This window comes from Salvia miltiorrhiza, chromosome 7 (assembly GCF_028751815.1).
Source record: "Salvia miltiorrhiza cultivar Shanhuang (shh) chromosome 7, IMPLAD_Smil_shh, whole genome shotgun sequence".
Taxonomy (NCBI): domain Eukaryota; kingdom Viridiplantae; phylum Streptophyta; class Magnoliopsida; order Lamiales; family Lamiaceae; genus Salvia; species Salvia miltiorrhiza.
Window position 1 is genome coordinate 11873816 of NC_080393.1, and position 13188 is coordinate 11887003.

Here is a 13188-nt window from a genome sequence, read left to right on the forward strand (position 1 = left end):
CTTAATTATTGGGGTACAATTAAAGTCATCAACTTCATAGCTTGGAGTTCTCATCACAATCATATATTCGGATACCTAGCAGTTTGATTGTGTGTGTATGTGTTTGTGGGTGTATGCTAATTTCCCTGTTCACATGAAAATAAATTCTAAACAAGCCCTATTAGGTTTATCACACCTGAATTAATACATGGAAATCGAGCAGGTTGTAATGAGGGAGAATGACTGGACTTACAGAATCAACACCGTTAAGATCAAAGAACGCTGTTGGCCCTTTCTCATTTAGCATTGCTAACATGCTAGTCAGGAGTAATGATCTTGAGTGCTGTTGACCAGCACTCTCACTCCGAAGCAGAGCAAATATTTTACGGATATCCTTTCCAGATATGCTATGCCCGCCAATCACCTGAATTAACCGGGAAACTTTCCAAACAATAGTTTCACAATTTTCTTCTGAAAACCAATTGAGAAGAAAGTCGAGCATTCCGGCTCTAACACACGATGCTTGATTAGATAGAGAATCTCTTAGCAGCTGTAGGAACATATCCAGCCCATGTTGCTGCAATGAGTCACTGCTCTGCCCAATTATTGAAATAGGTAAATTATTCGACCAATTTTAAATATTACTACAAGTAAACAGGAAAAACTAAAAAGCTATTTGAGTGACCAAAGTACAGGAAATAAAGTGCATGCAAGCTCGTGAATAACACACCTTTTGAATAACACTGAGATAAAGCAAGATAGCATCTTCATTCTGATCCAAAAAGACAAAGGAGAAAAAGGCATTAAAAAAACAATAAAAGTTAAGGTACATAATAGCCTGCATTTGTCAGTTTTTATCCATTGTAGTTCTCATCAAGTTACCTCAATGAGTCCGTTTGGGGACATCCAAGCAATGCAACATCCCCACAGTAAAGGTGAGGTGTAGGGTCAAGACCCCACCACTCTCCCTTCCCCCAAAAAAAAATAAAACAAACAATAGAAAGTTACCTTAATGACATAATTCACTTTCAGATCAAAATCTCCATCTACAAGCATATCGAGTAGCGCAGCTTAAAAGTAATTCACTAGGCTGCCATTGGCAGAAATCCAACAGCAAACTCCTCAAAGTCTGATAACCCATGCCAACAAGGGCCCTAAAAGCAGCCTTTAACATTGAAACATAAAAATAGTCAAGGAACAGAATCAAGATCAATGAAGATTCCTCAAAAGCACTTTGCCTTTCTTAAAAATCAAACTTCCATGATTAGACATAAATAAATAACTGACCAAACATGGCAGAGATAGGTGATCATATGAAGCTACAATTTTTCTTTTGCTTTCACCATATATTGTTTATGCTTATCTATATATGCTTTCTCATCTAAATTATTACTGGCAAAAGAAAATCATTAAATCTTGCCAAACAGAGGCCATTGAGTATTATCATTTTTTACACAAATCAATGTGCATGTGTGCTGAGATGCTATGAAAATTCAATCAAGTTCCTTGCATTGGTATCCAGAATGATATTTTGTGAGGTTTCATCAACTCAAAGAAGGTAATGAAATTTAGACGGCTACACTGGAATTTTTATAAGTGATTTTGAGACTTGGGAATCTCCTAGACAAGCTTAAAACTCGAGAAAAGGTAACAGGCTAAGGTGGAGTCTTATGGGGTAAATCTTATGTATTATTACTGGTGGATCGGTGGGATCTCTAAAAGTAAAGTTTCAGACATGTTTGTTTCACATTTAGGGATTGGGCTACAAGTAAAACCAAGTCGGGATCATTTTCCAAATTTATTGTCTAGCTAAAGAGTCAGAGAACTTAAGTAGCCTAACATATTTTTCAACTGCTTATCTAGTTGGAGTACAAGCTTCCCTATCCACACATGCTTCACATTATAGCTCATTAAGTATATTGTACCATGGAAATACTACAAATTCCACCAATCTTAATCCATATCAACTAAATTTTCATATCAGTGTTTAGTGTCAAGTTGGGCATAACTTGATAAGAGTACAGAATTCCTCCCTTTGGATGAAATTGTGAAGTATACAGAACAGCCACTTAGGTTACAAATTATATTTGTTCCAAAGCAGAATAAACTAATAATATATTATACTTTAGAGTGGGTAGGTACATGCGGATATATTGGCTAGAAGCTAAACAGCTTATGGATGCAATAATCTTAGAATCTATCATTTCTACTATAGCTTATTTTTACAGCATTCCTAATTAAATGTGAAGTAATTATGATCTGCATATACTTCATTCATTCTAGTCTGCACACACTTAACCTTGTTTTCTGTTGTAGCTTTGCATTTCAGTAAATTTAGTACATCTTCTGCATTTTCAGTGAAAGAATTGCCAACTTCAAATTCTCAATCTAACTTGTGTCAGGGTCCAGGGCCTTCTTCACATCTGCTATGAGAAATCAAAGAGGGTACCTTTGAATCTTCATTCTGCGACAGCAACGAAGTCAGAGTTTGAATAACGTTCAACACCAGTTTCTCTCCGTTTTCAGCATCCAGATTTCCATTCAACAAGGAGACAACATGCAAGAAGCATTCACCCTCTCGGAACAAAATTTGAAAATACTGAGAGAAAGAAAATTAGACATTTGAAATTTCAAATGATAATGACGTCATGTGTATATATTTCCATATATATGAGAAAATTTCAAATAACTCCTTAAGTACCTTTTGATCTGTTCGTAGCATCTCTCTCATTCCGACCAGCAACTCAATTGACAAATCTGCAAAATTCTTAACCCGTTCTTTCAAATGTGTAAATGTCTCCAAGTACTTGGAGCACAGGAAACTTTTTGCCTTGCGGTCGTCTTCAGAAGATGGAACTACCTGTTAAATAGAAAGAAAAAGTTTAGTCATGGAAGAATGAATGATGTTTGCTCAGTTTGCACTATTGGTCAAATCATTATAGGATTGGACATAGGAATTGGCTACCTTCATAAGATCAAGAACATAACTAAGCATAAGATCTCTGAGATCCTCTTCCCAGAATAGGTCAAACATACAACTGATACATAAAGAACTGCACAAAATGGATTGTTTTGCATCTTCTGATGCTGAGAAGAACTCTGCAAACAGTTCCATGAATTTCTTGATACATTTTCCCCAACCCTCAGTCAGCACAGGTGAATAAGGCAGTCCCTGGCTTTGAGGAGATGCCACACCTCTGGTAGTGGTCTCTGCAAAAGCAGCTGGAGTTCCGAGCCTTTTAGACTCCTGGACCAGGATACAGGCAACTTTGAGCATCCGAGGAATGGCAGCGAGTCTCTTGAACGAAGAAACAGTTTTCTCGGATGAAAGCTGCAATATGTGAAGCAGACTCTTTGCCAGGGCAGTGGCAAGCTCCGGATTACAGACAGATTGTTCAAGGGCATCCACCAAAACAGTACATTCAGGCTGCCATATATCAATCATCAGACAAGGAAGTATGCAATGGAGAGCACACACGACACCCCCTTCCTCCCTCCCCCAAACCAAAAAAAATATATATGAACATGCAATGTTGGCCAATCCGTTGTCAGACATAAAACCCTTTCAGCACATAGGGACCTTTTTCATCCAGTCCTAGAAACTACGGGTGTATCACCTTCTATTCATCAAGTCAGAAAAGGATGAAAGAATGGGAGTGGAATCAGACATGGATGCTTGGCAAAACCATGAAAGGGAATCAAACCATGAATTGCAATTCTATTAGGGAGGAGGCGGGGGGTATGAGTTTGCAGCTACATTCCCATTCCTATTCTCATTCCCCTCCACAAACCAAGCACCCTCTAAGAATACATGTATTTTAATTGTGTACCAAATTTATCATAAACACATTTTAAAAGAAAACCAAGAATCGAAGAGTCTTATATCATTGTTTTTTCAACAAAACTTTTGTTTCTTGTTGAAGAAAAGGACTGGAAATGACAGATGAAGAAAACTGTGAATTAATAGACTTGATAAATGAAATATAAGCAAAGAGAAAAATGTCTAACAACAGCAACATCAGACAAAAATGAAGAACTAACCAAGTTATGGGAACTCCCACTTAAAGTTGCTGCGAATTCCATGAACGAGATTACTTCAACTTGGGCAGTTTCAACTTCTTTAACTCTTAGTTGCTCCTCATAATTACTTGAACCATAAAATCCTTCATCATCTAATAGAGGAACCTCATTCCTACTAGAATTCTCCCCAAAGTATTCTGCAGGAGCTGGACCAAAGTAGAAAAAATTCTCAGAGAAGATAAAGTCCCACACACCTTCAGCACGGAAGACATCAATCAATGATGGTGCCGAAAGAAGAACCTTCTTAAATGCAAAAAGAATATAATGTTGCATTGTGCATGCAAAGATCCTGAAATGAAAGCAAAACAACAAAATTAAAAAGTGATAATAAAAAAATGAAAAAGAAAATTGAGGAACCATAAGATGCTTAAGACATCAATAAAAGTCAAAGCAAAATAAGCCATCATTAGAAATGGCAGAGAAATTACTAAAAGTCACAAGTGCACAATCAAAGAAATTATATGGTCAAGTTGAGGACAATATAAAACTGCACAGAGTTGATTGACCACCTTAAGTGGCTAGGAATCTCTTTCTGATCTGAACAAGCCTTGATACAAGGGAAAATTGTCAGAAGCACCCTCGTGAACCACTTCACAGAGAGTCCTGCATAAACTGCAGGAACCAATATGGAACTTCTGCTGCTAGTTGGTACAGCATGGCAGAGCTTGGTTTCTTTTGCATCAAGAAGGAAATAACCGAGAGCTGCACTCAATTTGGCAACATAATCTTTCCAACTTTGTGAATAAAATGGATCAGAAGGAAATGGAAGCAACAGCTGTGCTTCACAAACTTCTGTAGCTTGTCTTTTTCTTCCCTCAAACTCATTCACATAGTACTTGTTAGATGAGCCCTTGCGCTGTTTGTACTCTTGAAGCATGAAGGCTACGGAACAAAAGCTATTTGCAAATTTTTGTACCCTTCCATTCTCGCAAAGAAATTGCAAGTTGTTGAGATTTCCAAAGCTAAAAACTAGTTAAAGAAAGTAGTGAATTTTTGTATTGATTCTATTGAAAACATAATTTGTAAGAAGTTCTTTTCTCCATCCTTATCTCATAAGAAGAGTTGGAATGTAGATATACAAGTCTATGTCTGAATGATAAATCAACCCATAACATAATTGAAATTTAAAGTTTAAAATGCCTGAATCTTCCCCTATTAGACAACTTCTAAGTGAGTCCTGATTAACAAAAACAGAACCCACCGTCAAGGAGCAAGCATGACCTTGGATTTCCAAATGCTCCTTGATGGTGGGTTCTAGACTATGTGAAGCAATAGTTGAAAAGTTAAAAGGATACATAGCTTCCCTGAGAACCTCCAGTGAGAGAACATGAATATCGAAAATATCCTGCAATGAATTTTTCTTTCTGCAAACAGAGAAACAAGAATTAGAGTTGAATTAAGACATCAACCAAAAATAAATTAGTCTGATTGAACTAGTGGGGACGATGTATGTATATGATTATCATCAGCATGATACAGGGCAGGAAATATTACAGATAGCTATTACCCTTTAAAACTGATATTTCCATTTTTCTTAGTGTGTAGTCAATTTTATTTTATTTTCCGTTATTTGTGAAGTTGGGGATCTTAACCCCCCTTACTTGTGGTTGTGTGACTGGATGAAGAAATCAGAGAGAAATAAACAAACAGCTATCCTTTCAATTATTTGTCTATAACAAAGCCAAAAGTAGTTTTTTATTTTAATTAATAAGAAACAAAAAGTTTATGAGGAAAAGAATGAGCTAAGTCATTACTAGTCAATAACATACAGCTATGCTTTCAGTTAATAGTCTATAACAAAGCAAAAGAGTATTGAATTTTTTTTTATTTTCTATGTCATCCTATTGACTTGATCCCAGCTCAGAGTCAGGAAATGGAATTTAAGATTTGAATATGTTGTTACAGATGGTTATTGCTTGGTACATATCCAGGAACAAAAGGAATACATAATAAGGAGAGGTTGCAAACATAAGATGCATTAGAAAATGAATACTTAGATCACCTTTCCTCATAGCTTGATGAATCACTCACAACCAAGCTATCAATTGAAGGAACTCCAAGTCCATCCAAGAGAACCTCCAAACCTCCAATACTTCTAAAATGATTCTGACCACGTGGATTATCTACCAAAGCTGACCGAAGAGCTCTGAGAGTCAAGTGCTGAAGGGAAATTTCTGGCCACACTTCTTTCATTATCAATCTCCTGATCAAACGCAATATCTCTGAAACCAAAGTTACATCTTGATGAGTATACTTCCAATGATACATGAAACTCAAACATCAAACAGTCGAGATATGTGATGTGGGACTCGAGTGCGAGGAAAATATTAGCTGGAGTAAAACCAGCAGCATGAAAGATAAAATAACATTTTCATATACAGCAGTACTGCAGATAAGAATATCAGAGAAATCTTGGGGACATAACCGTCACTACTTTTCTGCAGTTTTACTTATTTGTCCGGTCTGTTACTCTGTGTTAAGCAATATAAAGAACTTTTCTCATCCGTTAGAGAATTGGATATATTATCAATAATATCTCAACAATACCCATAATTTGTTTTCTTATCCTAATATATCAACCTCTGTTAGTTTTTTGCCTTCACGTGGAGAAATGACAATTTTTTTAAAATACCCTAAATCATACGCGTTTATTCTAAAATGTCTTGTACTATCAATAGAATCCCAAAAATACTCATACTTTCAATTTTTTATCCAAATTTATCCTCTGACTTTGCAAAATCGGTTTACGTGATAGCATCAATGTGGATAAAATTAAAAATGACATCATATTGATTATTGAAAATTTTGAAAGAAATATATACAATACGGGGTACTTCCCTAATCCAGCTGTCATCACTCCCGTCTATTTGAACTTGCAATCGTGGCGGTGACGCCCCCTCCCCCCCCCCATCCTTATGATTTTTAATCTGTTTACATAACTAGTCAGAGCAATCTTCTGCAACGGGCCAAAGAGGGGAGGGGGTGGCACTGCGATGCATGCGCCACTGTGAGTGCAAGTTTAAGGGTGGTGGGTAGGAGTAGCAGCACAGTTGGGATGAGGAAGAACCCCAATATTTTTAGTTTTTATTTTAAATTTTCAAATTTTATTTTTAAAATTTAAATAGCAAAATGATAGTCATTTTTAATTTTTATCCACATGGATGCCGTCGCGCCAATCGATTTCGTTGAGGCAGAAAAAAACTAACAAATGTTAGATTAGGATAAAAATGTAAGTGGGTACTACTGGAATATTATTGATTGTATGGAGCATCGTGTGTATAGTTCGGATATTTTTAATAATTTGTCATTTATCCACATGGAGTGGTATCAACCCATTTGCCGAGTCAACCAAAAACTAGCGGAGGTTAGATTTGGATAATTACATGAAAGTACGGGTATTCCTGGGTATTTTGGATAATTTTCCCATTATATGCAATAATATATGATATGCATATACCTTGAACGTTCAGACATCATGATTGTTAAAAGTTAAAACCAAGAACAAGATATATCATAAACAAAGCTGAAACTGCATACCTTACCTAATAACCAATTAAGACCGCCAGCTTCCATAACTGAAACAACTGTTGTTTGATGCCAAGATAAGTTTGTAGCAGACGCAGTAGATTTTACAGCAGCAGAAGGGTCATTATATGTTTCTCTACTCCTTCCAGCAGAAACTTCCATGCCTGTACTTCTTATCAGTACATTTTCTTCTTTACTTAAATGAAAATCAATAAAGTTGCAGATGATGGAAACCACATGAATGAGTATCTGCTGCAAAACTCCAGCATTCTCTACCATAGTAATGGACAAACTCTCATCTGCTGGAAGAGCACTAGTAATAGTCTTGAGTTGGACAACAGTAGCTGGAAAAAATAGAATTCACGAGTAAGAATTAAGCATGCGATATATTGAATATCAGTAGGAATAACTTTGGGGATAGTAGTTCAATAAGAGTTACCTGGAACAAGTTTACACTATGTCAAAAGTTATAAGTCATACAAAAGATGAAGTCACTCGTAACATTTAAAAAAATATATGTTTGGATATACACTTGCACCCATCCATTGAAAATTTAGAGCCAAAGCCTGTATTAATTGATGACATGAAATGTTGACTTTGGATTGTATGGATGGAATATTTCATGCTCCAACAGCAGAAACTCCAAGACAATGTTTTTCTGTTCCCCTAAGATAATTTTTTCCTTCCTTCAATACAAAATTGAATTGAAGATATTTTCTCATCCACCAAACAAATCAAACCACTTCACATCCAGACCTTAATGGTTTCAACTTTGTATTGTCAAAGATACACATTACTTTGAAAACCTAAAGTGTGACATTAACGAAAATTGATGCAATACCTCTAAACAGTAAAGTATAGATGTCACCCCCAGCCACCTCCAAGTTATTCACTTCTAGGGTCACCCAAATTCCATCTTTCTACCAATTAACTAGTGCCATAGAAAAACTATTTGCAGATGCAAACATGTTACTGATGCTTATCTTTACCTTACAAGATATTACAAAATGAAGAGATAGATCAAGCAACAAATACAAGCTCTAGATTATACTTGTGAAATAAACACAAGGAAATAACTATTTATAAACAGGATTAGCACAACAATAATTTTCACCTTCCAGGGACTAACTGTTGATCTAAACAAATGTTTAAAAATCTGATTTTCAAAATCTCAGTAAAACAGAAACAATGCTGTGGATCAGTGGAGCATGTTAATCATACCTTTCATCAAAGCTGTTAGCTTCTGAATTCCAGCATGGTAACCAAAAACCTTACAATTATGAATAGAGAGGGTCACAAGAGTCAAAGCATCTAAGGCCATCCATGATTCATTTGGTATATTCAGTCTTGTGGTAATGCTCCCTTGATCTGCAGATGATTCTATTACCATTCTCAAAGTTAAAACCAACAGGAAAGAGACCACCAACAATATAGCATATGTAAATATCATTTCAACCAATGAGAATCATCATTTGGAGCAAAATGTTAAAGTGGGCATCTTGAACAGTCGAGGTCATCAAGAAAAATAAGAAAAAGTAGTAGCATGGTTCTATGCCCCATTACAACCAATAAATGCTTGCTTAACTATCCTTGAGCTACCTAGTTATGTACACAATGAAGCTGCCCTCTATACCACTCTCAAAACTACAATACATTAAGTGTAAGTTAACCTCAACTAAAACAAAATTCAACACATTCAAAATTACAATCCAAGCACACTAGTATACCACATGATTTGGGCAGATCCAACGGTTTGTTCATCAGTATATGGTTTTGGGCAGTATACTAGTGTGCCCAGATCCAAAGGTTTGTTCAACACGTTCAAAATTCCTACACATATTCTTCACTGGTTTTGGTTGACATAGTTGTATGTTCGTTTTCTATATGAATTGTAGAAATGGGATTGCTAGTATATGGTCCAGAGGGAGAAAGATATTCAAATAAGTGAACGCATTTACTCTCTAACAGAGTTCTCGTCTAATTTTGCCCTGTCTCACAACTATTGTGATCGGTGTTTCCTAGGATCAAGAAGTCTGCTTTATTTTTTCATATGATGCACCCTCCTAAAAATACCTCAACACCAACATCAAAGGCCGAATCAAGGAAGCAAATTAACCAAGTTGGAGTGGAAGAGGACATATGTAAATTGGGGGAAAAAAAATATAGCTCACTGACATCAACTACATAATAAAATGTAATCAACTTACTGTCCGTAAGCAATTTTGTTATGCATGTGACTTCCCCTATCAAGATCAGTATTATTTCAGCAGGTTGACCAAAACTGCAGCCAACCACCACATCAGCAACATTTCGCGTAGGTAAATCAGTAAGTGCTTCCTCTGGACTGGAACCCAGATTAAATGGTTTCCAATCCCGGAATACTGTCAAGAACTGCTTCAGAAAAATATGGAACAATTTTCTCTTTTCCACCTGAAAATAAGATAACATGAGAATAACACAAGCTACTTTTTCACAAATTAATCGAAAGTATACAGACAAACCAAAAAAATAAGGTGTTTCCGTTGGTTGCATAATTATTCATCTAGCCGCCGTAACATGCAACTTGTGAGTTACTGTTAGGTACTCAATAATGGAAGCCCTAACTCCACCCAAAAGCTAGCTCAAAGGTGGAGGATTAACTGCCACTTAAGTACCCACCAATAATTGCTTACGGGTTCGATGTGGATCGTAACAGTTACTACCAATCCCTTTTATTTTATATAAGGAAAAAAAACAATTTATCAAACTCTAAGAAGGGACACGTATAGTGGACAAAACATCCACCCCAAGAAACAAGAAAAAAGAAAAGGGCAAGATTACATTCACTTCACAAGAAAGCTATCGGTAATCTGTTAACAAGTCTGAAACAAACAACTGCCTTATTATGCTTCTGTATCCATGAAGCCAAGCTAAACTAAATTTTGTCCAAACACTCTGTTAGACATTCCTCCTTACCTTAAGAAAAGCTCTACCTTTTTTTTCCCAACCATAAGAATGAGCTAGTTCTTCTATAAGCTAGTAAGGATATAAGCTACTACTTCCATAAGCTACCATGGCATATATTTTAATGAGATTCATTGAGATGGTAGTTGTGATTTTTTCAACTTTTAAAGAAAAGAGATGCATATTTCATACTTCAAATGTATTAAAAACTTCTCTGAATAAGAAGTAGCATCCAATTCCAGCTGGTACCCAAGTGAAGGCCAGATGAATATAGCCATGGAGAATTAGACAACGGTAGCACAATTTATGTAGCTAATGTAATTAAAAATAGAGTTGCACGGGTCACATGCTTTTTCACTAGTCAGAAGATAAGCTCTCCATTTTTTTGGAAGATAACATCTTATATTATTAAGCTTATAAAATGCCACATGTTATTATTTAAAGTAATTTAATGAAGTGTTTGGATATAATCGTGATATGATTATCAATGTCTTGAAGGTTTCTATATGAGATCTTATTCTCAAAATTTTAGGAATAGGATATTTAATGATCTTATAAGCTCACTTTTCATAATATTTTTTTATCGAAACGAATGGTAGTTTTATTGGGAGCTATAAGATCTCTATACATGAATTTTATTTATCAGGACATAGAAGCTAAGATATTTAAAGATCTTATAAGCTCATCCAAAAATCCTCCGGATTATCTATGGCATGCCCTTCACAGAGAATGACAAAATATTTCTATCAACAATTAACATGGGATTGAATAGTCCAAGTTTCAAAAAAAATAGTCTTAAATTATTTCAAATATGAGGTGCTCAAGGAAAAGAGACAAAGCCTTTATGAGAAAAGGTAACATGGAGTCATGGACAAATAAATTAAACTTTTCAAACCAAATTCATAAACTAGGCAGGCCATGCCATAAGAAACTTACAAAAAAATGATGATAAATCAAATCCACCGTGGCAATTACACATACCTCATTAACAGCACTTGTATATCTTTCCAGCAGTTCCTTCAAAATTGCCTCATCGCCTACCTCACTAGAGAAAACATGATTGAAAAAGTTATGAACGGATTCATGAATAAGTTAAATGCAGCTAACGCCATAAAATAATTGGTTTTTGAATAGTAAATTAATATACTTCTATTTTTTTTCAAATCAGGAAGATTCTTCCCATAAACATAAATGTCATAAGTAGCATAACTAGCAAAGTAGACAAGATAAATTTATATAATTATTTCTTCCAGGGACATTTATTGATTTAATTCATAGTGAATCAGCAAATAATGATATCCCAATAACAAATAAAGAAATAAATAAAATAGTGCATTGGCTCTCTTAACAAACTCAATGTACAAGATCCAATAATATAAAGTCCAAAACACATGAAGCAAAGTTAGATGACATAGAGCTGATAATGATAAATCGGGACATCCCGCCGAATCACTTCCAATTAGTTGTGTGCGTCTTAAATTTCATAGTGTAAGAAATCAGTGTGACGGTGAATTAACCAAACAATAACCTGTAGGGCTCTCCTAATGCAAATGAATTTCGAAGTTAAAGTTCCAAATGAGCAATTAAGCATAAGTGGCTTCAAAAAAGATATGTGACACCAATATAATGTCTGATGAAAAACTAAATCAGATAATCTGCTGGACATCAGAGACTAACACTTAAGTTATGACAAATGCTTCAGTTCTCTTAACTTCATATACTTAATGCACACGAAATCAATTTTGTTACAAGTTGATTGTTTTAATCCTAGGGCAATCAGCAGGAAAATTGACCTCCTAGACTGTGGCCTGAAACAGATTATTCACTAACAGATGGTGAATGATACCTGAAGACGATCTTAGGAGTTGGGGGTGAAAACCTCCCAGATTGCGAGGATGAACCATGTTCTCCACTTTGGGGACTCGAAGTCCTCCAGAAGAGGTCTGCTACACCTTTGACAATGTTCATGCCTCCTTGCCACACCAGTTCGTGGGCCCAGCTAACTGCGACATAACCATCCACAAATAGGCAAAGAATAGCTCCAATCAACCATCTCTTCCTCGAAACCCAAGCTCCGCTCCACAACTAGCAGGAAATTTTCAAAAAATAAATAAATAAAAAGAAAATTCTAGCGAGACAGACACTAAAACAATACTCAATTAACAAGGAATTGAGGCATGATCAGCATAAAACATGCTTATATGAATCGGAAAATGATCGTTTGAGCTCAGCGATTCCTTGTCATCAATCCATCGTACGATTAACATTTAAAAAAATGAATTGGACGTAACACGAAATCATTCATTAAAAAAAAGACAATAACATAAATAAGCAGCTCCACGTGTGTCGAATTCAAATCCAAAAAGGATTCATATAAGTCCTCGAACGTCAAAACGACGATGCTGCAGCGTGTGGAAACATCTGCAGTAACCAAAGATGGAAGATAAATTGGGAAAGGAACAATTGACGCAAACCTGATCGGATCAAAAAGGAGTATATGTTTGTTGAACCTTAATTCATAATTTGATTAATCAGGGTTTGGAGAATTAAGATCTGAGAAGAAGATTCTTCTTGAAGCTCAACTAATAAGTTGCGAAATTGGAGTGCTAATTGATTCATTTATATCATTCATATCAACCGTCCAGTCCAAATGCATACGTT

General features: G+C 35.7%; 1 protein-coding gene across 1 annotated transcript in view; it reads right to left on the reverse strand.

The window, feature by feature from the left end:
* LOC130992533 (BEACH domain-containing protein B) overlaps window positions 1-13188 on the reverse strand; it is a 30968-nt gene extending 17780 nt beyond the window's left edge. Inside the window, 17 exon segments of the mRNA XM_057917196.1 lie at window positions 233-574; window positions 710-751; window positions 988-1047; window positions 1049-1144; window positions 2429-2578; window positions 2681-2839; window positions 2945-3406; window positions 4021-4348; window positions 4569-5021; window positions 5355-5423; window positions 6062-6281; window positions 7602-7928; window positions 8806-8952; window positions 9792-10014; window positions 11509-11572; window positions 12374-12612; window positions 13002-13188. Coding sequence (XP_057773179.1) covers window positions 233-574; window positions 710-751; window positions 988-1047; window positions 1049-1144; window positions 2429-2578; window positions 2681-2839; window positions 2945-3406; window positions 4021-4348; window positions 4569-5021; window positions 5355-5423; window positions 6062-6281; window positions 7602-7928; window positions 8806-8952; window positions 9792-10014; window positions 11509-11572; window positions 12374-12495 — 3264 coding nt within the window. The 5' untranslated portion in view covers window positions 12496-12612; window positions 13002-13188.